The sequence below is a fragment of the Electrona antarctica genome, assembly GCF_951216825.1.
Source record: "Electrona antarctica genome assembly, chromosome: 24".
Classification (NCBI taxonomy): Eukaryota; Metazoa; Chordata; class Actinopteri; order Myctophiformes; family Myctophidae; genus Electrona; species Electrona antarctica.
In genome coordinates, this window is record NC_136803.1 from 18,818,321 (window position 1) to 18,845,136 (window position 26,816).

A 26,816-nucleotide genomic window follows, 5' to 3' on the forward strand; every position below is an offset into this window, starting at 1 on the left:
ACAACCTGACGGTCAAGTCCGATGTAACTTGTGCTGCTGCCATCGCAGCGGGAGCCGCAGAGCTGGGAACCATCGATTGTGTCTGGATCAAATGTTTGACCAAGCAAGAGAATTTGATGTTCCCGCCGAGTGCAATTCACCGGAAGGACAGTTGCTCTGCAGCATCTTTTAATGCGCCCGGATCGCCGCAAACAAACTGAGGGCTGCCATTGTGTGTTGTGTAAGACGAGATCGGGCAATTCCTGCTTTACATTTCAATAAACGTGCAGCAAAGCATGCACATCCAAAATGTAAAATGCCAGGTGCAGCTAGGGATGGGTGTAGCAACTCATAATGTAATAACTGCTCACTGCTAAATACAAAATGCATACTAGTCCAGTAGACACGATGAAGAAAAGCACACTGTGAGTGGAGAGTGGTTTGACCTTCACACTTTTTCTTTTCAAGCAACGTGAACTCGTGAAGTGGTTTTAAAAGAAGCATAGCGTGGTTTCCTCAACCCTTGAGAGGGAAGGCATAGATGGAGCAATTTGTAACTAATTACTTTAATAGTCAAGCGTATTGTTGTTACTATTTCCATGGCCATCTCTGTACTTTTGTCTACTTTCTACTCTACACTCTATATTGAAGTGATTGCTTTGAACTTTTCAAAGCATAAAAGACAATCAGAGACAGTGGCAAGAATTGAGCAGTTGAAACGAATATCCATCCAAAGTCCAAACTAATGGTCCATAATGTATATAAATCATGGATAAGTGGTCAGGACAAAAAGGCCTTTTCGGGGAGGGGTCAGAATAAATTGGTTATTCATATCAATTGTCATATTGACGTCATCCACCGGCCATTGTAATATCTACATAATATCTAATATACTGTACGCATGCTGTACGCGTAGTGTACTGTAATCGCACTGTAGAAGTATGTACTTCTGTACTGTAGGCCTACAAGTATGTAGTCAAACTGTACTCGTACTATACTGTACTTGATGAAGTCAGTGGCGAAGCCAGAACTGCAGTTTTGGGTGGGCCTGGTCAGGAGTGGGTAGGCACGCGTGCAACGCCACACCAAGCTTTTCTCTTTACATTATGCATGTACAGTATAACATGATAGCCTACTGATCATGACACTGATCACTGGCCATGATACATTTTGTACATATGTCAATACAGGTAATAAATGACAGTGTAAGACATTTCTCAACAATATGGGCCTTAAGTCAAAGTCATACGATTTGTCACACACGTTACCGCAGTGAAATTATTGTAATGGGTACCGGGTACCCTAGCACGTTCGGTTCGGTAGATGCTTGGTTCGGGACCCACCCCTAGGTGCAGCGCAGAAGCAAACATCACAGTGCTGGGTCACACTCCAAACAATTTAAGTTTGAAGTACTGTATGTTACGAGGTGATAATAAAACTTTCATTTGTTGGAGTATGACCTTGACCCAGTGTGTGGATGTCATTACATTTCACCCATTTATCATCATCATCCCCAAAGCCTGCCTTATTAGAGCTTTTTCACTCCGGGCTCCTAGGCTTTGAAACGTCCTTCCTGATGACCAAACGCTTGCAAAATCAGTGTCTTCTTTCAAATCTCTTCTGAAAACTCACTTCTATGTTAAGTCCTTCTTTTAATGTTCTTGCCATTGTTGTGTTGTATCGATTGTATCGGTGTGTGTTTTTGACATTTTGCTATTGTATCGACTGATCTTAATTATTGTAGTTGTATGTCTAATGTTTATCATGTAAAGCACTTTGTAACCATGTTTGGAAAAGTCCTATTCAATTAAATGCATTATCATCATCACCATCTACTATGACAAGTAAGACGCGCGAACGCAGCTCGTAAATTGCAATAACAACAATTAGAATAAATTACGTACTTTAAGGGTTTTCTTTTAGATTTTTTAAAGATTTATTTTTAAGTTAAGTTTTTTTTAATTAAGTTAAGTTGTGTGTGTGTGTGTGTGTGTGTGTGTGTGTGTGTGTGTGTGTGTGTGTGTGTGTGTGTGTGTGTGTGTGTGTGTCTGTGTGTGTGTGTGTGTGTGTGTGTGTGCATGCATGTTTTTGTGTGTGATACAGCTGCGCCCTCTGGTGGCGGGCGGTTGGTGTTACAGCGTGACACACACAGACAGACAGGATCTGCTGGGTCTCATAGTAAATGCTCACTGCGTTCGCAATCATTACATGGTCCCTTACCAATGTCTGCCACGTCCAGGCAGTGCTCATGGGAAGTGTAGTTCCTCAGGGGAGTGACGGCGGTGACAGTCATACAGTAGATGGACCACACGGAGGTGTGTCTCTTGTCAAAGTGACAGCTGTGGGCGCCCCCCGTCACGTAGTCGGGACACTCGTGCATGGGCTCCTTGCTGCAAGGGAAAACAAAATAAAACAAACGCACACGCACACGCCTGACTAAAGGGCCGGGGCACTTCAAAGACTCAAAGAGATTGGAAGGGGTTTATTTGTCACTCACACGTGTTGGTGTGACATTCTCTGCAGACTGTGCTAGGTAATAAAAAACAAGGCAATACCTATAATACAGGTTAAAACCAGCAGTGGTTCCCTAATCCCTATGGAGACACAAAGAGTCTCCTTTCTGTCTCCATAGGGAGTATAGAGAGCATAAGCTTATTGGCTTAGCAAAAAACTAACTGTGCGTCGCGGTCGTGCATCATCGTACCAAAACACGGAAGACAGTTGACTGGCCTTAAGTAGCCTACCCGCTGCTATATTATTATATCACATTCACAACAAAATGTTCCATCACTGTCAGTGACCATATCATTGATCCTAGTGAGTAGTGACGCACGGTTATAGATTCACATTCGGGAAAACTTGGGATTCCCTCCCCGCGTACCAGCACAGGTCCACGTACCAGTGGGACATGTCCCGCGTACCAGCACAGGTCCACGTACCAGTGGTTGGGAACCTCTGGTGTACAGTATGAATCTGTGTGTGTGTGTGTGTGTGTGTGTGTGAGTGGGTTAACGTAATGCACAATCCATGTGGATTGCGCTTTTATCCTTGGATAAAAGCGCTATATTAAATGCACCATTTACCATTAAATCTCAAACTAAAAGACAAGAAAGACCAAATTCTTAAAAAACACTATAGTTTTAGAAACGATTCACCAACTTCTTGAAAGAAATCATTATATTCATCACCCAACGAATCGTGTTATGTGTAATCAGATCACCAAATTACACTAACGCTCTAATCTGACCACGCAATCCTGGCTGACCCCGGGCAGGCAGGGGCCCCTTGCCCTTATCGACCAAATCCTGGCCGACCCCAGCCGGGGGGGGGGGGGGGGGGGAAGGGGCCGCCCTTATCGACCAAATCAGTCGTACGGCCTCATCCGTTCAGCTCCGAGACTGATGCCGGAGAGCGAGCGGGGTCGAGAATGTGATCCAATTCATGCCAATTACCCCACGGCATGTTGTTGTGGCGCCTGGTGGCGCCTCACGGCAGACTGGCACTTCTCTGATGCCATGTGAGACATGCGCCACGAAAGGTTCAGCTCAAGTTCAAAGAGCTGCACGGGAACTTTAAAGATGTAGTGAACAGGGACAATGGGAGGAGTTGATTCAGGAGATACAGCTCATGGAGAAACTGACACATCGCCTGAGACTGCAGGAGGAACAAATGGAGGACAAATGGTCCAAATGGACAATATCTAATGACCTGATCATGAACAATGAGGGCATGGGGGAATGAGGAACACCAGAATATGTCTAGGTATATGTAAAGTGATAAGCAAGATTTGATACGCATTGTCGATTTTATTTTATTTTTTGTTTTTCATGTTTGTTTGTGCTGTGTTTGTCTTTTGCTATTGTGTGTTTGTTCAAAAAATTTATAAAAATCTAAGTGATAAAAAAAGATGTAGTGAAATGAAAAGTACGCTTTTCACACATTTAGAGCATCATATCGGCATGGGGAAATGTCCATATATATATATTGTATATCGAAAGTCCATACAAATGCCATTTTAATTACTTCCTTTGACTGAAATCAAATCAAAATTGGTAACTAGTAACTAAGTTTTCAAATAATTGTAGTGGAGTAAAAGTACAATATTTGCCTCTCTTAGATGGAGTATAGAAGTAAAGGTATTGGACATTGGAAAGTACAAATAACTCAAAATTGTACTTAAGTACAGTACTTAAGTTTTAATGTACTCAGTTACTTTCCACCAGTGGGAACAACAGCAGCACATACTCTATGGAGTAGGTGAGCACGTAGGAGACTTGGTCGCGGCTGTCGGAGGAGACGTTGACAAGGGGACGCCACCAGCACGTGAAGTCCTCCATGTTGGGGGAGCGGCAGTAGTAGATGTGGGGCTTCAAGGTCCTCGCCGTGGGGGTGTCGGCATCCTCTGTGAAACAAACCACAACAAAGTTAACCCATTTTAGACACAGGACTGATTCTACAAAAATGGCTTCTAAATCCTAAAGGTTTTCTGAAAAACAGTGGTTTTCAAAGGATGTCAAGGACTCGCCGACCCCCATGTGAAAATATGTTGTTCCAGGGACCCCCCAGGACCAAATATTTGAGTTAAAAACATTTGCTCTGAAAGAATATATATTCAAAGATTTGCGCCACAATTTCACGATTTCTCAAAAATAGCAGATCTACAAGCTCGTAGCACGGCACTCTGTGCCGCGCTATGAGCTTGTAGATCTGCTATTTTACAATAACTAAAGTATAACATAATGCTTAAAACACCAAAAGGGGTTCCTGTCCTGAATGGGTTAAAAAAGGAGAACTCCACACCAGAGCCATAGAGTAAGACAGAGTTACGACAACTCCGTTCACTTCATGGGGCCAGTCCAACGGCTCTACATAGAGCAAACAGTGACAAGTCCTGAACCGGAATTTGGCAGAATGCACTGGTGCCCAGCTTTAATGATCTTAAATCCCTTTATTTTAGATTGTTTTGTAGTATAGTAGTATAGTACAACATAAACATTACAGAGACTTTAGTTGTCACTGTAAAATACTTTTAAAACAGTTGTCATGTTGCACACATGCCTAAAATTGCTGATATTTGCACCGCCCTCATTGAAAACTATGTATTTCAAACTCCAGCTTGTCACTGTTCAGGCTGCAGGAACAGCGCTCGAGCGCTCAGTTATCTGCCCCCTCAATGTCGTAACTCTGTCTTAATCTATGGCTCTGCTCCACACCAAAACACATGGAAGTCAAAGAAGCTCAGATTCTTCAAATTTGAGCACCGTGGTGGCAGAATTGGGCCGAGATTGCCTAAATGTGGAATCACGTGATATGTCATAGTTGCATCATAGACGACTGGCGTCATAGACTGTTAGCATGAAACCACGAGAGTGGCTTCCAAAGATTAAATTAGACTCGGTCTTAGTTTTTTTCCCCTGTGCTCTCGACTGCGAGCCAAATCTCCCATCTGAGATAATAAGGTCATTAAGCTGAAATTATGCCTAAAAGTCTAACGTGACAGTAAACTGTGAACGTATAACGAGCCCTATAATTCCATATTGCATGGAACAAATTCAAGCCTGGCTGCCGAAGCATAACCGTCACTAACAATCACGTCTCCTTGCATTGAGAAGATGATGGAGATTGATTTGACACTCAGTTCAAATTAACGGGCCGCTGTGATGCAGCGCAGCAAGAAATCATTATTCGACCTCCAGTCTAGACCCGAGTTTCATACTCAACTATTAGCCGTTACATAGCAAGCTTCTGTATACACCACAGAGAAATCGTTCAAACACAGTACCAGTAAAGCCTGATTGATGCTTTGTCGTCCGTCATACAACAGAGTGTAATTTGCCTTTAGCAGTTGTTCTCAACCAGTGGTCCAGGGACCACCACGTAGTCCTGGAGGGGGTTCCAGGCATGGCCAGACTAATATCTACGCAGTGATATTGTGGAACTTCACTGTGGAAGATTAATTTCCAAAATTCCTAAGGGGCGGTTACAAACAGATTCCAACGTCACAGCAGCAAAAAGACTCACTTTGACTCTGGCTCTGATTTGCCGCCCACAACTCTGGGGTGAGCAAAATGCAATTCAAACTGAGGAGTGCCAGACCAATCTCCACAGGGATATTGTTGTCTCCACCAGGCCGAAGGCATGGGCAGAGAGTATGTTTGTATGTTTTGCACTCCGTCCTTGTGTGTGTATGTGTGTGTGTGTGTGTGTGTGTGTGTGTGTGTGTGTGTAAAAAGAAAAAAACAGATCTGTCAGTCCGAAAAAACAAAACATAATAACCTAATTTAATTTAATTTCCTTTCTGACTATTGCTGCCTTGAGTTTCCTTTTGAAACAAAATGTAGGTCTATTTCTTGTTAGAGTCAAATGTGGGGGGAGCGCACGCCAGTAGGAAATGGCTCTGTACATGACTGTTTTCTTAACACATTATGTGCCCTTTCATTCTTTCAAAATAGCGAAGTGGGGTGCCCACATTTAGACCCACATTTTGACATTTTTTTACCAAGACGTACACAGACGTCCTGGGCACTACATGCGGTAGTTCCTAGGACGTCTGTGGACGTCTTGGGCATATATTGTGTTAAGTACATTGGTTTGGGGCAGAGGAAAAGTAAAGCACTAAAGTACTAAAAGTAAAGTAAAAAAATACTGGACCATGATGTGTGAACAGGGTTGAAAACCACTGGACTAAAGTAATCCATCAGGGAATGTGTGGGCCTGCTGTTCCAGGGGCGGAGGGGGAAACAAAGGCCCCTAGTGTTGTGCTGTTAAGCAGCTCAGGGACCCACATTAGATGGGTGCCCCCCCCCCCAAAAAAAACCCCCAAACAAACAGAACATCATCTGAGAAGAACCATCCACATTATTATAATAATTATTATTACCCATCTGACCAGGACCAAACATCATCTACTGTACACTCAGTGGACCGGTGTAAAGTAACTCAGTACATTTACTCAAGCAGTGTACTTATTACAATTTTGAGGTATTTCAACTTTACTGGAGTATTTCCAATTGTCAATACTTTTACTTCTACGACATTTCAGAGGCAAATATTATACTTTTACACCACTACAATTATTTGAAAACCTTAGTTACTACTAGTTACATTTGAAAATAGCCAATGTACAAGCTCACAGTGTGTTGCATCACGACGCATTGTGAGTTTGTAGATTTTTTTATAAATTTCACACATTTTTAACTCACTCACAAAGCTTGCATAGAAAATAGTACCATGTGATGCACTTAAAGCACACACACACAGTGTAAATCAGGTCAAACAGATAGGCCTAGGGTCAATTTGACATAAACTCTTTGACATTGACTCTATAAATTGACAGTGTGTCAGTGGTATCAATGTCTGACAACAGCCAATTGACTAACCGAAAAGCAACAGAGAGAGTCGAAGCCCCACACACACACACACACACACACACACACACACACACACACACACACACACACACACACACACACACACACACACACACACACACACACACACACACACACACACACACACACACACACACACACACACACACACACACACACACACACACACACACACACACACACACACACACACACACACACACACACACACACACACACACACACACACACACACACACACACACACACACACACACACACACACACACACACACACACACACACACACACACACGATATTTTTGAAAAGAAAATCAATTTTTGAAAAGAAAATCAATATTTTATACAAGCCCTTATTTTTTTTTTACATTGAATTGTATTTTGTCTTGCCGTCGCATAGCCTTCGAAAATACTCTGTGTATGTTCTTATTAATGTTCTTGTAGCTTATTGTGGGTGTGAAATAATGTGAATTACATACTGGCCTTCATTGTTTATTTATGCATAATGTGTTTTACTGACCTGAGCGTTCATTACAATCACACAGATCAGATAACAGGTTAAGGCTGCTTTTTGTAATGGTGATAATTCTGTAAGTATGCTCTGATTTGTGCTATCAAAGTAACAACAAAAGGTCAGTGCATGTGTGTGCGCGTGCGTGTGCGTGCATGTGTGAGTGCGTGCGGGTGTACAACTGAACATACAGAAACAGTAGGTAGCTAGGCTTACCCTTGCACAGATGCAAATTCTCCACACAAAACATCGCGCCTACAGAAAGTAAGGTATATCTTTTGTAGCGCTGACCTTGTGTGCGTGTGTGTGTGTGCATGCATGCGTGTGCATGTGTACAACTGAACAACAGAAGTGTGACTCACCTCTCTCCATGTATGAGGAGTCCTGCGGTGCAATCCAATTACTTCCCACTAGGGCGGCGACTGCACAGATGAGCAGCCACAGCATCCCACTGCTCTCCTTCAACCTGGACAGTGGACACACACACACACACACACACACACACACGCACACAAGGTCAGCGCTACAAAAGATATCTTACTTTCTGTAGGTGCGATGTTGTGTGGAGAATGTCTCTGTGCATAGTGTAAGCCTAGCTACCTACTGTTTCTGTATGGTGTGAGGCAGCTTGATGTACAAAAGGCATATAGCAGACACTCTTAATCCAGAGCGATTTACAGAAAGCAAGAACAAATACATGGTAATACATCATGTCAGTCTAACCACAAGGCCACGGAGTACGATGACATACTAAGTCATGCAAAAGTACTGAAAACATAGCACATCTATACAAATCATATAGAGCGTATGCGCATGCTTAAAGTGAATGGCACATCGAGTGGCAAATAGAGTGGCAAAGCAACAGACAAAGTGAGTTTAACATTGTTTAATGTTGTTTAATGCAATCAGATAGGATTTTTTTGTTTGGATGCATGGGCTGTCAAGGCCAGAAAGTAGTTTTTTGCCACTCAGTATAGGCATTCCTGCATAACTTCCGGGTTTGATGATGATGTCACGCGCATACCCTCTATTGTCAATGTGCCATTTAAGAGAAAATCTGAAAATGTTTATTCCCAGAACAGGGAGGACAGATTGAAGTGGTTAAAGGTATATTCAGTGATTTCACTTAATTCAAATATCACTTATTTCTTATTTTTTGGATAATCCTCCCTACTATAAAGTGTGCTGACCATATAAGGAGTTCCTCCCTGTCCCCAGTGAGCCCCTGGGGTCAAAAAATCCTAGTTTCGGTTTGGGCGGCAAAGCCTTCATCCAATCAGGATGAGAGGGGCCTTCTTCCAATCATGATCGAGTGGGGCGGGCATTGGTGCACGTGCTGTTGGTCTGTTGTACTTCCCCCACTGTAGAGCGTGTGCATGTGCACATCTTGTTACCGGGTGGACCGGGTTTTTTTCCAAATCACCCAAATCACTGAATGCTCCTTTAAGTGAATTATAAATATTCAATATTCGATTATCAGGGGATAATATATATATATATATATATATATATATATATATATATATATATATATATATATATATATGAAACCAGCCTTACTTTTATTGTAAATAAAATAAGAGAGACCCTACGGCTGTGCCGTTTGTAAATAAGCTAAGACCCTACGAGTGTGCCGTTTGTGAAACAAGCTTCTAAATGTCTACGTACCCTGTACACTTTTTTGTAAAAGCGCTTCAAACGTTCTTCTTTCCTGCCTTGATCTCCTTAACCCCCACTTATTCCCTTTCTTCGTTTTTTTTTTTTAAGGTGAAAAATGTAGAATAGGTTTGATATATTTTAACAACACAAACGTTGCATTGCAGGAGAGTCCCTGGCTGGGAATCAGCCCCACGGCCACACACAGTAATTTATTTGGGTAATTTGGGGTTTGACGTGAACACTGATTCAGTTTGCCTGCAGTGGCCCTTTGGCGTCCGAGGACGCCAGTGATGACGAACGAGGCAACACGTCCAAGTCATGAGACAATCACAAGGCATACAGTAGAAGTCTTTCTCCTCGTCACTTTCATCTCCAAGGTTTATTGAATTTGGATCTTTTGGGGATTTGTGAGCTTGTTGTAGGGCCGTTAAATAGGCCTATTGCAGTGGGTTTTCAACCAGTGGTCTGAGGATTACCAGTGGCCCTTGAGGGGGTTCCAGGTGGTCCCCATGCAGCTAAATGATGGAGAGTTGGTAACCAAATGGACCATTATTAGATCTTTAACTCTTGAGAGCGTAAAATGAAATCAAATGGTTTCGTTTTTGATTTGTTTCATTTTCTACGCTTGTTATTTTGATCAACATTGCAATACAGCATGGAATTGTGGACAAATTATTAACAGACAAAGAAAAAAAAAAAGGAAAGGTAGTTTAGGGCAAGGCTTCTCAACGTTTTTGACTGGGGACCCCCAGAAATACTTTGGCCATGCCTCGCGACCCCCGCCCCGCCCCCATAAAAAATATATATATTTGGGGACCCCCCCAAAATAATTTGGTTGAGAACCCCTGGTTTAGGGATAAGGGGTTTAGCATGGATGAAAATAAAGCCCGGAGTGTTTTTCAACAAAATTCCACTTAGCGCGAGACTCAATATATCACAGCTTGGATCTATACATCTAGCTGAGAGCCACACCGTTTTAGGTCAGATTAAATTCTAATTGCCCAACTGACTAACTCGGGACCTGGATCACAAGTTGTACATATAGCTAGATATACAGTATGTCTTTCCAGTTGCCGTCTCCCTGCTGAACTCTGCCGTCTCCCTGCTGAACTCTGTGCCCCCCATCTGAACTCATGCTTGTATTCAGTAGCATGTTGAGTATGGGTATGTGTGGGGTGGGTGTGCATACTGTATATATGCTATATATGCATTACTTGCACTGTACAGTTATTTCTTCTTTCTTATCATGTACTTATCCAGATTATGCTTGGTTCTACCATCATACTCATTACTATTTATTCTATTTATTATTCTGTATACATTACTGTACATACTGTACATTTGTCTGCATTTATTTTCTCATTTACTGCATTGCACTTCTGGCTAGACGCCACTCTTCATTTCATTAATTTCACTAATCTAAAGTAGAACATAATTGGGCCGATGCCCATTGGGGCCCTTGACCATCAGGGGCGCTAAGGCAGCCTCAATGACAATTTACTCAAATGCATATAGATGTATACTCAAATACGTACAGACTACAGTAAGCCCCCCTCAGCATACAGTACAAGGCCCCTACAAAAACATTCTAAATCAGGAGATCACACTTTCAAGATTTTTCAAAAATGTTCCAAAAAATGGCCCTAAAATTGGCCAGTGCCAGTGCAAAAATCTAAGATGACATAGGTGCACCGGTTTTGGAATATCCTATAAAAATGTCATATCCCTTCTAAAGAACTCCATTTCTGTTCTAGAATTTAGAACTATCCTAAAGTTAAGTACCTTGACTGAGTAATTATAACCATGCCCACTGCATATGTCCGTCAGTAGCAATTAGCTCCATTACACGTCCAGACCGAATCATTTTTTCAGTTCAAAAGGTCCAAGCAAAGCAAAGCTCATTATACTATAATCAGCTTAGTGCAGCATACAGTATTTACTCTGTTACAGTCTACCATGATATGATACCATCTGCAGTTAACTGCATACAGTATTTACTCCGTTACAGCCGACCATCTGTCTTTCTTTTATCTGTTCTGTGTTTTTATATGGACATAGTGTTGGGTGCTGGCACATATGCACACTGGCATCAACGCATGGTGATGTGTGCTGGCACACTATACACTCTGTCTTTCTTTTACCTGTATTGTATTGTATTGCATTGTATTGTATTGTACTGTATGTGTCATTGTATGTTTAGTTTTACTACCATTTTAAGAGCCTGCTCAGGGACTACAGATGTAAATTAGCTTATGGCTAACTCTGGCACATTTACATGGAAGTGAAAACTGAAATGTTGATTAATGAGCATTGCCCCTGTCAAAAAAAAAAGAATCTACAGTATACTGCATTTACTCTGTTACATGAGTCTACTACAGCATACATGGCTCCCACCATAACTTAATGTGGCCCGCAGGTTAATTTCAGAATACTGATAAAAAAAAGAAAATCAAGAATATGTGAAAATATATATTCTTTCAGAGTGAACGTTTTTAACTCATATTTTCTTCTGGGGGGGGGTCCCTGGAACATCATATTTTCAGATGGGGGTCGGCAACCAGTTACCTATAATTTTTGGGGTCCTTGACTTAAAATAGTTTGAGAACCACTGATAGGTTTTTCATAAAACTGTCGTGATTTATATTTAGAAGACAATAATCTGATCTCAGGTCTTAAAGGGTTACGGGCTTATATTAAGTCAAGTCTTAGCAGAGAAAGCAGAGGAGACTTCACACACACACACACACACACACACACACACTACAGAATAGCACAGAAGTCTGTCTCTATAGCATCAACATCATAATCACACACACACAGGATAAACCCTGCATGGTGTGAGCTTTCAAAGGAGGATTACATCGGAACCTTGCTGTGCCCACCGTCCACTTTGACACACCACACACAAAGGTTCTGTTGTATCATACAGTGCATGCTTTGACACTGTTCTGTGTGTGTGTGTGTGTGTGTGTGTGTGTGGGGGGGGGGGTTATGGTCTGTGTAGCATTGTTAATACTACTAAAACTAAAACTATGACGAACGACGACTAAAACTTAAAAACCTACCTTTCGGGCAGTTTCAACGTCTATCCCGTATATATGTGATAGCGACTTTAGTCAGAAAGCTGCCGACATGACCACCATATTTAAAGAGAGAGGTTATATGCCAGTCAATGTAGCTCGGGCGTGCAATAAAGCATTAACCGATCAGACTTGCCAACCAAAAACAAGCCTGCTACTCAGTCCCGCCCCTTCTTTGTCACCCAACTATATGTAGCAGCATGTCTTCACATATCCAACGCAAGCCCCTACTTTGAGAGATAAAACTCATGCATAGATGTTAGATAAATTCTGATATGTTGTTTACACGTCATGTCAAGTTGGCCACTCCATCATATTCTGTTGGTCAACACAGATAGAACTTTGGGCCCAGACCGTGTTCCATATAAGTCATATTTTGTCATCTTGCCCTTTTATCATCATTTTACTCTTAGCCTACTGCCTGTTTACTCCGGGTTGTTCTCCTTATCCTATTTATGTCATGTCACCATCCACGTGCCTAATCATCTCAGCCCTATCTTATCCTTTATATTATTTTATCATATTTATATTATGGATTTCCTGACGCCACATTCAGATTTAATATCTTATATCTTGTTGACTCCTTATTCGGTCTCCATACTGTCTGTCCCCAGTCAAGTTAACTCGCATACTGAGAGGCCTATTTTGATTTGAGACTACATGTATTTGACCTTGATGCCCAGTGAGAAAGTAGATAGCCGGGCATTTCTCTGTTAAGAGTTCACAGTGCAGGGAAAGTTATCAACAGGTTGCCTGGCAACGCCAGCGTCCACGCTCTCCCGGTTTGAGGCGACATCAATGATACCAGTCTCATCATCCATGTGCTGGTCCAATGAGTGCTCGACAACCAGCACCACCGTGGGATATTGCGGATATGAACTATCTCAAGCCAATGAACGTTTATCAACAACTGACGTCAGATGCACTATTAATGCCAGTAACATACTGTGACGAGTTGGGTTCAGTTCGGATCCATATTGGAACTATTGAATACTCTAAATTATATTGATGTATTGTACTATTATTATTATTATCTGAACCATGTAGCACATTCTATGTAAATTGACTTTATTACCTACTAAAAATTACAGTTAAAACCTGAAACTCCTCTCAGAACTTTATTTCATCTGCCTCCAAATTCTTTTTTAAGGTCTTTCTATTTTTTAATGGTACAGTGACTGTCAGTCAGATTTAAAGGGCTATTCAATCATTAAAGGTAAATACAGTACGGTATTTGGTCTCCCTGCTGAGTTATTGAAGGCATATATTTACAGTCCTTTCTAATTAACATTACAAAATAGATAGAATGTATTTGTATCTATTAATAGTTACCTTCCGTCTATTAAAAAGCAGACTTGGCTTAACATGAATTGTCACCACTGCTCCAATGTCTCACAGACCAAATCATTTATTGATTTTAAAACACAGAAAATCTATAAGTTTCACGACTTTATTAATTGCAACACCACCCATGTTTTTTTAAATATTGAGCTCGTTCTTGGCGACAACATAGTGAACCAACACCAGGATGGACAGAAAGAACGTCGGGCCCAAATACATTACAAGGACAAGGAAAATGTTGTGAACAAACACGGCTGTGCTTATATACTTTGTTGAACGTTATGTCTCTGCGCCCGTGCGCCGTACAGCCGAGATCCAAGCCATTCTACGTCTTTTTGTAAACTCGTCAATCTGGGTTCCTTGGTGCTGTCTCCATGCTGGAAAGCTGAAAATCTAATTCCGTTTTCTGGCTCATTCCCTCGACGTGACCTGCTGTGGCACTTATTTACTGAGCAAGTCTGCACCATTGTGAGGTCAGTTTAAAAAAAGAACGTATACAAGCACACGGATAGTCGCTCAACGTAAACAAACCAGACAAGCCAACAAGTATGGCGGCCGCTACCACGTAACACATATGTTGACGCCCGCTCCAGGAGATTTTGGTACACACTATAGCTATAGACACAGCCAATGCCATAACAGTAATGACGATCCCTTACAAATTACACATTAAACCGCGATTGCCTCAGGAAATTGAACCAAAGGGAAACTTTCTGGATCCATTCCCTGGACGCTCTCACCCCTCCTGGCCCAGATGGAGATATTGACTTGTGTTTTCTGTAGTTTTTCATTTTTCAATTTTTTTCTTGATATTATAATGTGCTTCTTCATGATTTGTACTAAAGTGTTCTATTTCCTTTTGCTTAATATTTGTTGTTTAGAGTATGGCTTTTGCTATTTCATTCTCCTCCTCTGGACTGTCACACACACATGTGGCGTCAGAGTGGTTGAGCGCCTATGCAATTACCTATGTAGTGCATGGAGATGTCCTTGGAGTAAGGCATGCGTCATCTCTCCTTATAATGGAAAATGGAGCCCATAGTCTCCATATAATCCCTTTGGGTGGTGGGTGAAGATCCAGTGTGAGTCGCAGGCGTGGAGACCACATGCCAACACAACAGTGATATGTTACCATGCATTCTGAAGTTCCACACACACACACACACACACACACACACACACACACACACACACACACACACACACACACACACACACACACACACACACACACACACACACACACACACACACACACACACACACACACACACACACACACACACACACACACACACACACACACACACACACACACACACACACACACACACACACACACACACACACACACACACACACACACACACACACAGTAGATCTATGACGTCCCTAGTAGACTATGGAAACCATGATAAGAACAGAATGAGCATGAACTCTTATCTATTGTACGTACAGTCAGTCCCTCTCCCTATACAGTAGTATACAATCATGTCATGGTTATCAGTGTTTATGCAGCTATGTGTCGTCTGAGTCAGGCAGCTGAGGCCGGAAACCATAACAATAAAGACCAGCTGTGGTCGAAACATGTTGGCTGTTGCCTTTTAATTAAATAAAGGCGTTCCTCTTTTTAACTTTGAGTGCCTGGATCGTCTCTTTTTATAATAAATATATTGACAATTTCGTCTAGACTAAAATGTTAGGGACTAGTGGAGCAGAGATCCAGTTGAACACTGCAACCAAGTGTGAAATCAGTCATTAAAACACCACCAAGGCCCACCAAAATAGATATTATAGAGCAATACACAGGTTCATGTATTTTTTTATTTGCAGTGAAATCTCCATAGGACGATTTTAGGTCGCTTCATAGAAGAACTGTGTTTGGGGGAAAAAACGACCACCCTGGGCTTTCTGTCAGGGGAGTGGCTGTGCATCGTTAACAGATTAATCGCCCAGGACGAAGTTCTTTGTCCTTTCTATTAGTAACGCCCGACGCTCAGGACGAAGTATTGTCCTAAAGACGAAGTTTATTGATACGAGAACAGATCGCCTGGCTGTATAGCCCAGGCGCGCCTGCTGGGCTCTCCTCGGTGACGCGCAAGACTGAGACGTCATCAAAAAACTCTGTTTAGCTGATGAAAACGAAAATCTTAAAACGTTCATAAATCGCGATCTAAATCATCCCGTCTTTTTCTGAAAAAAGATCCTGTGTTAGACGGCGCTCCGCGGTCCAGTCGCTAGTCTTGATAGATTTATTCTTGTCTCCCGTTGTTGTCGATCGATTCTAAAGTGCTGTGGCTATTGTTAGCTGCTACACAACATCATGAACTTCCGGCCGGTCCGTCCGGAAAAGGCGTCCGTGTTTATAAAATCGACTGGGCGCATGAATGTAATGGATTAAATAGTTCCGGGCAATTAAAGTGTTAATGATGTGCATTCATATTTGATACAGCCAGTTTCTGGAGAATATGGAATTAATGTGGCCGCAAAAGCCTTGAAACTACATATGAAGGCAATGTCGCTGCTAATATACGTCACGCCCAGCTGTCAACACATTGCGTTCCTGAGATTCCTCGTTGACGTAAGCTCAGCTGGTGGTGACTCGACTAGTACTACTACTAACCACGAAACATTAAATATCAATAAAATAAACGTAATTAACATTCAGTAAGTTTTGTTGTGCGACGGGCAGATGCAGCCACCCGCCTACCCGGAAATGTAGTCTCTGGGTTGTTTGACTCGTTTATAACGCTTATTTTGTTACTCTTTGGGTATATTTGTACATTTCCACCTTCAGTCGATGCTTCATATCCATATGAGTGAAAAGGCTGGGGTGATCGGTTTAGAACACAGTTCTTATATGAGGCGATCTAAAATCCCCCTATGGAGATTACAATGCAAATAAAAGTACACAAACCTGTGGATTGACGCCCTCTACTGACAGTGACGTCAGGACTTCGGTGCTCTATTGCCAAAATCTTATAATATTTAGTTGACTAAAACTAGACTAAAACTAAATGACCAAATGTATAAAAAAAAAAATCACACCCGTGTGAACTGAGTGGTGTAAGGTCTTATATAGACTGATCAGCTGTGGTCTGACGTAATGTCTGACGTAATGAAAACACACCCGTGTGAACTGGGTGACCATAGCAACCATGCTCATTTTTTGGTACGAACAGACAGACAGACACGTAAACTAACAAAGCCAGTCGTAGGAGTGGTTTACACCACTCAAAAAAAAGACTACGGCTAAAGTAGATCAAAACTCGCTGTCAAAATCAACACTGCCGTCTGTGTAAGCAGCTCTACACACAGACCAGTAATATAAGGTGAGCCCAGACAGAGATGCACACAAGAGGCAATAAGAGCAGAGCAGGGCAACAGAAGGCACAACAACACAATCTAGCTTATCCAAGCAAAGTCAACCTGTGACCGCGACCCTCTCCCCTCGTGGCCTGTAGCCTAATCCTCCACACCTCGACCCCCTCACCTCATGGCCCGTTCCCTGATCCACACAACATCCGGCTGATGTCACTTGCTCATCTCCACCATGGACATAGAAAGGGTAAACCCCTCCTTCGGCTTTGGGTTGTCTGTATCTCAAGTGAGGGCGACCCTCTCCCCTCGTGGCCTGTTGCCTAATCCTCCACACCTCGACCCCCTCACCTCATGGCCCGTTCCCTGATCCACACAACATCCGGCTGATGTCACTTGCTCATCTCCACCATGGACATAGAAAGGGTAAACCCCTCCTTCGGCTCTGGGTTGTCTGTATCTCAAGTGAGGGCACAAGCTTCCACGTTGGTGCCATAAGCTGAATTCCAATACCCAAAATCTCAGCTACTTGCTCACTCACACTCGGTCACTCCAGCATGGTAGGTGTTGCGGTGAAATTGGTGAGCTGCTGAAATATGGGACAATCACATAACTTCAGTGTCCGAACGTAAATTTGGTTTGTTTTATTAGCAGAGTCGCTGCGACGCGCTGAGAGCTTGTAGATCTGCCATTTTCGAAATAGTAAAATTATAATACCCTTTTTCAGCCCCATGCCTCTCTAACGTTCTCTGCACACCACCCCTGTGCTCAGATGTGTGAAGGAAAAGAGAAGAGGAGGAAAGAGATCCTCCTCCTCCTGGGGATCAAAGTCTGTCTTGTGATACAGGAACATCATGTGAACCGAGTCTCTCAGTCTGTGATGTAACATGTCTCTGTAAGTAACACACCTAACCTAATAACCGTACTGTATATAAACTCAAATCTTTTTTTATTAAAACGCAAACCTCAGAACCATGTAATTCGTACCGGTCCCTTGAATGTGTCATACATAGAGATTTTAACAGAGGCCTACAGCTTTCATGCAACTTTATTTTTTTATTTTTCTAGGACAGGCTTACGTTCCATGTGTGTGAGCCAGCCAGCCCTATGGAATGTATGGAATGCAATGCATGTGCTAATAAAAACCTATTTAAAATATTGTTTTGATGTTCACATTAGCCTTCGGGAAGTATAACGTTTTTTTTTATTTCAATGTTTTAATCACATTCCATACATTCTGTAGGGCTGCAGGGCGAATACAAGACCGCTCGCCCCCAAAACACAGACCACAGAACGGTCACCAGTCCCACCAGGGATTCCGAAACGTAACCTCAGTAAAACTATGCCCAAACATTACCCAATTGCTCCATTCATATTCTGTACTGTTAGTCATGGAATAATCTCTTGACTCTTACATCAACTCTGCAGGGCACATGCCACACAGTAAAATCTGTAACAAGAGTTTACAAATGTAACCAAATGGACCGGTGAGGGCCATAATCAGTAAGTAAGTCCCATGTACAGTACTGTATGCATATGGGACTGGGGCGAAAGATTACGCTATATATGGCACAATGGACACAAATAGCAATCCAAGTGAGAAGACCAACTTTGGCATTGCCATGAATACGTTTTCTGTGATTTCGAGGTGTTTAAGACATGTTTTGAAATCAAACTTCAAGACAAACATGGAAAAAATGGTAAGTGAAAAGGGATCCACAACCAAAGAACACCCTGTGGTGTGAAGCCATAGAATGAAGGGCAGTGGTGTGGCGAGGTCGATAATACATTCTGTAACTTGTTGATACTGACAGCAAACTTTGATTTAGTGGCTATAGCCCATAGTATAGTATACTATGGGCTAGTCGCTAATGAACTTTACAGTCATTCATGACCTGTATGTACACTTGGAAAATGACCCGAAACATTTTTCACTTCCTGAAAAGCTGATCAATTCGGCTTCATTTTCGACCATGTCCCACAATGTCACGCAATGATTAAATTAGGCGATCAGTCACGAAGTGGAGAGTAAATTGAGAGGGACGTCTCGATAATCGCATTAGCATCCTCAGTCATGGCATGTTCTACGCTCACTATACTGTACTCATAAACAGTAGAACATTACCTAATCTATACTAGTGTTCACTGTTACAGACATACAGCTGAATATTAGTTATCTAGGCATACAATTGAACATCTATCAAGTTCTTTACTGGTCTGTTGGCAGGGCAGTTGCGTCCATATACTGTAGGCCAGTGGTTCCCAAACCTTTTAATGTCAAGGACCCCCAAAATGATACTCATTAGCCCGCGGACCCCCATTTTGAAAACATATGCCAAGGACCCCCAATAAGAGAAGATCTGTATGGCTCTATAGCAGTGATTTTCAACCATTTTCATTACAAGGGCCCCCACGGTTTGACCTGAATTAGGCTATGGTCCCCTATATTCAATGGCATTTCTCTCTCTGGGACCCCAATGTATATTGTAAAATCACTGTTCATTTAACGGGTCCATTTGTACACTCTCAGAGTAACAGATCCATAAGGGTCGATTTGGTTCCTATCAATCATTTAGTTGGGGACCCGCTGGAACTCCCTCAAGGACCCCTGGGGGTCCCCGGACCCCACTTTGGGAACCACTGCTGTAGGTCACAAAGGCCATTGCCTAGGGCGGCAGATAGTAGAGGAGGCACAAACGTAGCCTCGGTACAAAGGCTTTTAATTTCGTCGCAACTCTGTTATTCTCGTGCCAGTTCCTGCCCGACCCGTTTAGATGCTCTCCCCCGCGCCCCGCCTGCGCTGCTCCTGAAGCAGAAGCCACCTTGGGGGAGGGAGCATATCAAGAGACACTAATGGATAGTGTCTAATAACTCTAATGGATAATGGTTCTTATCAAGTGAACGCCCTACCTCCATCCATCCACCCATCATATGATCATATTTGATCTCTCCGTGGTGAAGGACAATGTCACATCTCCTGCAAAACCAGTTGCCAAGACAACTGGTTCCAGTTGATCGATAGTGCGGAGGCCAAGATTGCACACAATACTACCGTATGTATTGTACTAGAATTTCGCGGGCCTTCGGCCCGCTCATCCCAGAGTTGCGTTGCCCCGCGTTGCGATACAGAAGTCCACAGATACAGAAGTGCACAGTGACACGCGTTGTATGCAGCTGTTTTGTGTTGCAGCGCGCGTGTAGTGGTGTTGTTCTTATCCATATGCGCCTCGGTTCTTCCCGTTTGTTCCACGCCAGGTGTCGATGCAGTTGTTGGCGCAAATTTCGTATTATTTTAACTGTGTATGTAATCGCGGCTAGTAGCACACAATTTTTTTTAGGAGCACGATGAAAAGTTATCAAATAATGTGTTTGAGGGCCCTCCTATATACAGCTTTAGTCCCCACACGTCTCAATATTTGCCATTGACAAAGAACAGAGAAATTAGGTCGAAATGCCACTAAATATGACGTAAATTAAAATGTATTATATATATATATTTTTTTAATTGAATGTAAATACTTGACTTATAAAAAAACCTGGCAACCCGCACCCCGCGGTCATTTTCCGCTAACCTGAGCGGTGCTCCCTAGCCTGCTGGAGGGGTTCACATCATCCCATGCACCCTCGAGAGGAAAAAGAAGGAAAATAAATGCTGCCTTGAGCCTACCTACCAATGTGGTGTTGTGGAGCTTGATCACGTCCTCCTCCTCGTTTTCTCCCCAAATTGCCAATCCCAATAAATGCAAAAGTTGCCTAGTGTGAATACTTCCACAGCCTAATTACTAAAGGATAAACTATCAGTCTTCTCCGAAATCTGTGAATGTTTGTCAACTCAGCACGTGTTGACAACGCATAGTAAACAGAAGCCGTGTGTGTGTCACACCAAAAGTGGTGACCTATAGAATCCTGTACATAGAAGCATCACGCAATCGTCTCCCTCCCTGTGTGGGTCACGTGGTGGGGTTTGAACAAATGGGAGAGGGAATGTAGTGTTGCCAGGTCCGCGTATTGTAAGCGAGTGGTAGTGTGTGTAAGTAGCGTGTTGAATGGCATTTTTTCTGTGCTTGTTTTCATAGACGTGGCAACAAATTAGGCGGGGGTGTCGGTGCTTGTGGCGTGTTTGTGTTTATTATTGATATTGATGTTGTTTGTGAGTGTGGACGGGAGGCGGCTGTAGTGGCAGTGCAATGACAGTTTTTACGCGGGTGTTGTTGAGTGTGGGCGTGCGGCGCGACATGAGGAGATAGCCGTGGATCGACGCGGAGGGTAAGGCTGTGTCGTGTTAGTGTGTTGTTGCAGTGTGTGTTGCAGCGTGTTGCAGCGTGTCAGTGACGTAGTAGCTGGTGACTTTATTTTCCTGGTGTGGGCACACGTTTTGGGCACACCTTTTCAAATGTATAATAGATACTGGAGCAGTGGGGAAAGTAACTTTGTACATTTACTTAAGTACTGTACTTAGTACAATTGTGTTATTTATACTTTACCTGAGAAATTCCAATAATATTACTTCTACTCCACTACATCACAGAGGCAAAACTTTTTTTTGGTAACTTTTACTACTACATTTGGGCTCACAATGCGTTGCGATGCATTGTGAGCTTGTAGATCTGCTATTTCCAAATATCTGTATACATTTGAAGACTTGAAATGAGACATTCTGCATAGTGAGTACTTTCTACTTTAGTACATTTTGTACTTTTACTCTAGTACATTTTGAATTCCGGACTTTTAGGCTATTCGTAACGGAGTAATCTTCTTTTTTTAAATGGGATTAAAAACGGAGTAGTTCTGTAATCAGAACCAGCTGTGTTTGGAGGACGACGCAGCAATGGGAATAATAGATGAATTAAATCAAGATTAATTTGCCACTCGACACGTCATCACGCATCACGTTTTCGTTCAAAGGAAGTAATTAAAATTGGATTTTTATGGACTTCTGATATAAAAATTGTAAAATACACAAAAATGCAAATGTTCCCAAATGTTTTGCCATCCATTGTTAGGTATGCCCATATGATGACCACGTATATGGTCTAAAAGTGTGAAAAACATATATTTTTTTACATTAGGTAAAACATGCGAGTACTTCTTCCACCCCTGATAAACACCATTTGTTTGGTGTTGTGAGGGAAACAAAACTGATCACCATCACAAGACATAATAGCTCACAAGGACATGGACGGGGACAAAAACACCCGATGAGTCTCATGTTGCCTCTGAATGAACCGGATAGTCAGAGAATAATGTCAAATGATCTGGGAATACATTTCTTACCAAGACATTTATTTCTTCACCAATGCGTTTGTAAAAGGTGTCTGTCTATACTAACATATCCAACATTGGTTTCTATTCAGCCACCCTAGGGGAATTTTTAACAACTGCTGAAAGTTGGGGTACCATTAACCTCTTGAGCCCCATGGGGCTCTGAACAGCACTCAATAAATCTAATCAGACCTAATCAATCTGCAATTTCATTATGCTTTAAGTAGCATGTGATGTGTCAAACTAGGGGGTTTTCATGATTCTGAATCCAATTCCAAGCATTAGTTTTGCACGAAAAATACTCCTTGGGCTAAATTTGGCCATATCCCCTGCTAATCAGGTCCTTCGTTTAATCTGCCTTTGCAATGCAAATTGCTCCACGCAGTGATATTGGTATGGCTACGCGAGGCGATGACATTTGGAGACGTTTCCGAGAGCTGGTTATGTGGACTGCACGTCTGCTGCTATCCTACTATAAATGCGCCACGTCTCTGCGTGCGTGTCTGCGTGCGTGTGTGTGTGTACGGTATAATGCACGTAACTCGAGAACCGTTTGCCCCACCGACTTCAACAAACAGAAAATGCACAGAAACAAACATACAGTTCTCTGTCCCAACTGTCATGGCGGATCCAGAAATGGATAAGGTCTTATCTTTTAAAAGGAGGTTCCATGTCCTAGACGGTCAGTCACCCCACCCACAGTGTACATTGAGGTCTCCACAGCATAGCCAAAGCTTGAACTTTTAGTTTTAAGAACACATGCTAATGTAGTATGTACTGTATGGCTTTTATCACGTGTCAATACATGGAAGAAATGTAACAGAGACAAACATTATGGGTGTATTAATGTGCGCACGTAATTGGAATTGTGGAGTATTAGAGAATTATAATTGACCGTGGTCTCCTGCCTTCATAATATGCATCAGAGGGCTACAGTAGGTATGAGGGTATGCGCGTGACATCATCATCAAACCAGGAAGTTATGCAGGAACGCCTACTGAGTGGCAAAAAACTACTTTCTGGCCTTGACAGCCCATACATCCACACAGAAAAGTAATATCTGATTGCATTAAACAACATTAAACAATGTTAAACTCACTTTGCCTGTTGCTTTGCCACTCGATTTGCCACTCAATGTGCCATTCACTTTAAGCATGCGCAGACTCTCTATACACACCATGCAGGTAACGTGGTGAGTCTGATTCCTCTAGCATTGACACTGCTATTACTGCCCATGAACTACTTCTCAGAGAAGATCACCCAACACCGAACCAGCTGGAAGACCAGATTCATGAATGACCTATGCTCCCCAAAGAGCAAAGAGGCTTAAGAAAGAAATATGAACCACTGTCAATCTCTCCCCGCGTGCGCGGCCCATCCGTGCACACATGCACGCACGCACACACGCACAGTTGTTGAACTAGTCCTTACCCGTTCTGAATATTATGAACACCAAATGATGTGGGTAATGCGATGTAATAGATCGCATTACTGATAGGGAGGGAATAGAGAGTATGCATGTGACATGATCATCATCAAACCCGGAAGTTATGCAGGAATGCCTACTGAGTGGCAAAAAACGACTTTCTGGCCTTGACAGCCCATGCATCCAAACAGAAAAGTCCTATCCGATTGCATTAAACAACATTAAACAATTAAACTCACTTTGCCTGTTGCTTTGCCACTCGATGTGCCATTCACTTTAAGCATGCGCATACCCTCTATTGTTAACAGATGATCTTGGGAAGTTGGGTTGGGCACAAAAGTAGGCTAATGTTATTATCTAAGGGCCGATTCATACTCCTATTTTAGAGCCGAATAAAAGTCGGTTCGGCTCTGTAGAGCCTACAATGTGACGTCATTTGAGGTTCGGGGGGCGGCTCTTCGGTGCTACTGAAAATCTCTGACGAGCCGAAATCATTTCGGCACTACAGCGCCGAAACAGCTGTAAAATAGGAGTATGAATCGGCCCTAAGACTGATGGATGGATGGATGGACGGACGGACAGACGGACAGATAATGTTGCTGGGTGTCCATTGCTGTCCAAGCGATAACCGTTAGGCGTGAAGATTTTGGTAACCGATCAAATAAAAACAATAGCCTACGGGGCACCCACAGTCTAACGTCTTCCCCGTTATTAGCCTCATGGTGGACGTCTTTGTCGTCCACCAATTCCTTGTTAAGCACTTGAGCCTGATTTATATACTGCGTTGCTCTGCGAAAATAGCCGATCTACAAGCTCATGCCCCCCCAGAAATATGGCTGCCAGGTTGAAAATGGTTAATGATGAGCCTTGACATGCGTTTCTTCATATAATGGAAGACAAAGGTTCTGGTTGTCCAGTTGTCCACTATAGTGCAAATTTACTCATGATTGAATTATGGTTCAATTTGGAGCGACCCTTCAAGTTACTATATCAATGGATGTTATCCACCCCCTCCCCCTCCCCCTCCCCCGGGCAATCATTTCATCTTGTGACCACCATGACTAAATAACATTAAGTTCAAATTAGTTGTTTTTTAGGCTACACGACCAAAACACTTAAAACACAGTACATGTCCACTTAAATTCTGCCACGGTAGCCTATGTGCATGCTTAAAAGTCGAAAAACAAAATGGTTAAAGCTTGCGTGTTTGTTCAGTGACAGACAGGGGTCTCCCCATCTCTTTAGTATACAGAAAATAAATTGTCTGGTTGGGATATATAGGCTATAGCAATTTTATCAATCCAGTCAAACCTTTTTGACTGGAACACTATATGTGAATTTGGCCGCAGAGCACCATCTGAAAAATGTCAAATGTTCAATAGCTGATGCATATAGGGCCCTGCAGGGGTCCCCACCCCAGGACCCACTTTGAGAATCCCTGCATTAGACCAAGGACCACCATAACTGAGAGTGTACACATTATAACACTCTCAAGTTAAAGCCACATAAGGGTCCATTTGGTTCCGAACTATCCATCATATATCTGGGGACCCCCTGGAGCTCCCTTAATGACCCCTCACGCCTCATGAGGGACCCCACTTTGAGAATCACCCTTACAGAACACAGGAAAGCCTATAGAATAAACAAGTGACATTATAAGTAAACAAACGAACAAATAGCAGACAGATTTTGAACTGTAACACAATACAAATCGAAGCCGATAAATGGGTCCTCTCTTCTGACTATTTTTGCTTGTTTCTCTTGTTCTCACGTCTAACTTCATTTTGCTCACCTGTTGCAATTAAGCTATCGAGTCCCAGGCTCCCACACAGGTAGAAAATGTATAGTAAATGTGTGGAATGCTTGACCTTTAAGAGAAAAGCGCTTCTGAAAATAAAATTTAAAGGAATTTGTATATGAAATCTTAAACAGTATTTAGATAGGTAACAAAAAAAAAAGGACATAGCAGTGAATGGGCGTGGGGTGAAGCGCAATTAAAAAGTGGGTGAGTAGCCCACAGAGAGCTCGACGAATTAGAATTGCATAATCATTATCACCGCGCAGCCCAACAACAATAACAATAGTCATGATGAACATCAAGGCTATTAATCATGACATGGCGTGTTAATTAGGCGTAATTGACAACAATGGCACGTTCATTGAGGAAGCGCGCGCGCAGAAAGAGAGTCAGCTGCTGTGTTAGGTCATTTCTTACCTGGCTCACACAATGCTCGCAGAATACAAGCCAAGTCACGCTTTGCAGACAGAGCGCTGGTGGAGACGCGCCTCTCCTCTCCTCCGCTGGAGAAGAAATAAAGTCCTATCCGTGCCGTGCGCTCCTCTCCGCTCTGCTAGTTGGAGTTGAATAATATCCTTTGATTCCTGAAGAAGGCAATTAGCCTAATGAAGAGCTGCCTGTGGTGCGCAGACTGTCTGTCTGACTGACTGTGCTGTCTGCACGTGTGTCTTCGTTCTTTTCTTTGACAGCTGTGAGTGTTGACAGTTCAACAGCTAGGGCAGCAATAAAGCCTTAGCTTCTAAGGCTTTATTGCTTAGATACTGCACTCACTGCAAGTCTGCAACTATAGCCTACCTACCTATAATGTACTAGCCTACATTACAGTTGAGTGAGTGAGTCCACTACTAACTGACTGGCGTCATATATGGACCGTGATCAGTCAGTCAGTGATCAACTCGTGTGTGTGCGTGCGTCGCGCGCGCGCGCAGCCTAGTAGAGTCTTCATTCCATATCCCAGAGGTATGTGTGAATGGTCGCGCTGTGATTGGATAGTTTTAGTTGTCAGGCCAACAGCTGACTTTAATAAGTGTCCTGATCCTGTACTGTACAC

At 42.7% G+C, this 26,816-nt stretch overlaps 1 protein-coding gene across 1 annotated transcript in view; it reads right to left on the reverse strand.

Annotated features, from left to right (window-relative positions):
• The window catches only part of crfa4 (cytokine receptor family, class I receptor 4), a gene marked incomplete at its 3' end in the record, with an annotated part of 47,408 nt that extends 20,839 nt beyond the window's left edge, over positions 1 to 26,569 (reverse strand). Inside the window, exons 1-4 of the mRNA XM_079495363.1 lie at positions 26,183 to 26,569; positions 8,244 to 8,347; positions 4,225 to 4,381; positions 2,200 to 2,369 (exon numbers count right to left, since the gene is read on the reverse strand). Coding sequence (XP_079351489.1) covers positions 2,200 to 2,369; positions 4,225 to 4,381; positions 8,244 to 8,328 — 412 coding nt within the window. The 5' untranslated portion in view covers positions 8,329 to 8,347; positions 26,183 to 26,569. The remainder of the gene's footprint in view (positions 1 to 2,199; positions 2,370 to 4,224; positions 4,382 to 8,243; positions 8,348 to 26,182) is intronic.
• Between the last annotated feature and the right edge of the window lie 247 nt (positions 26,570 to 26,816).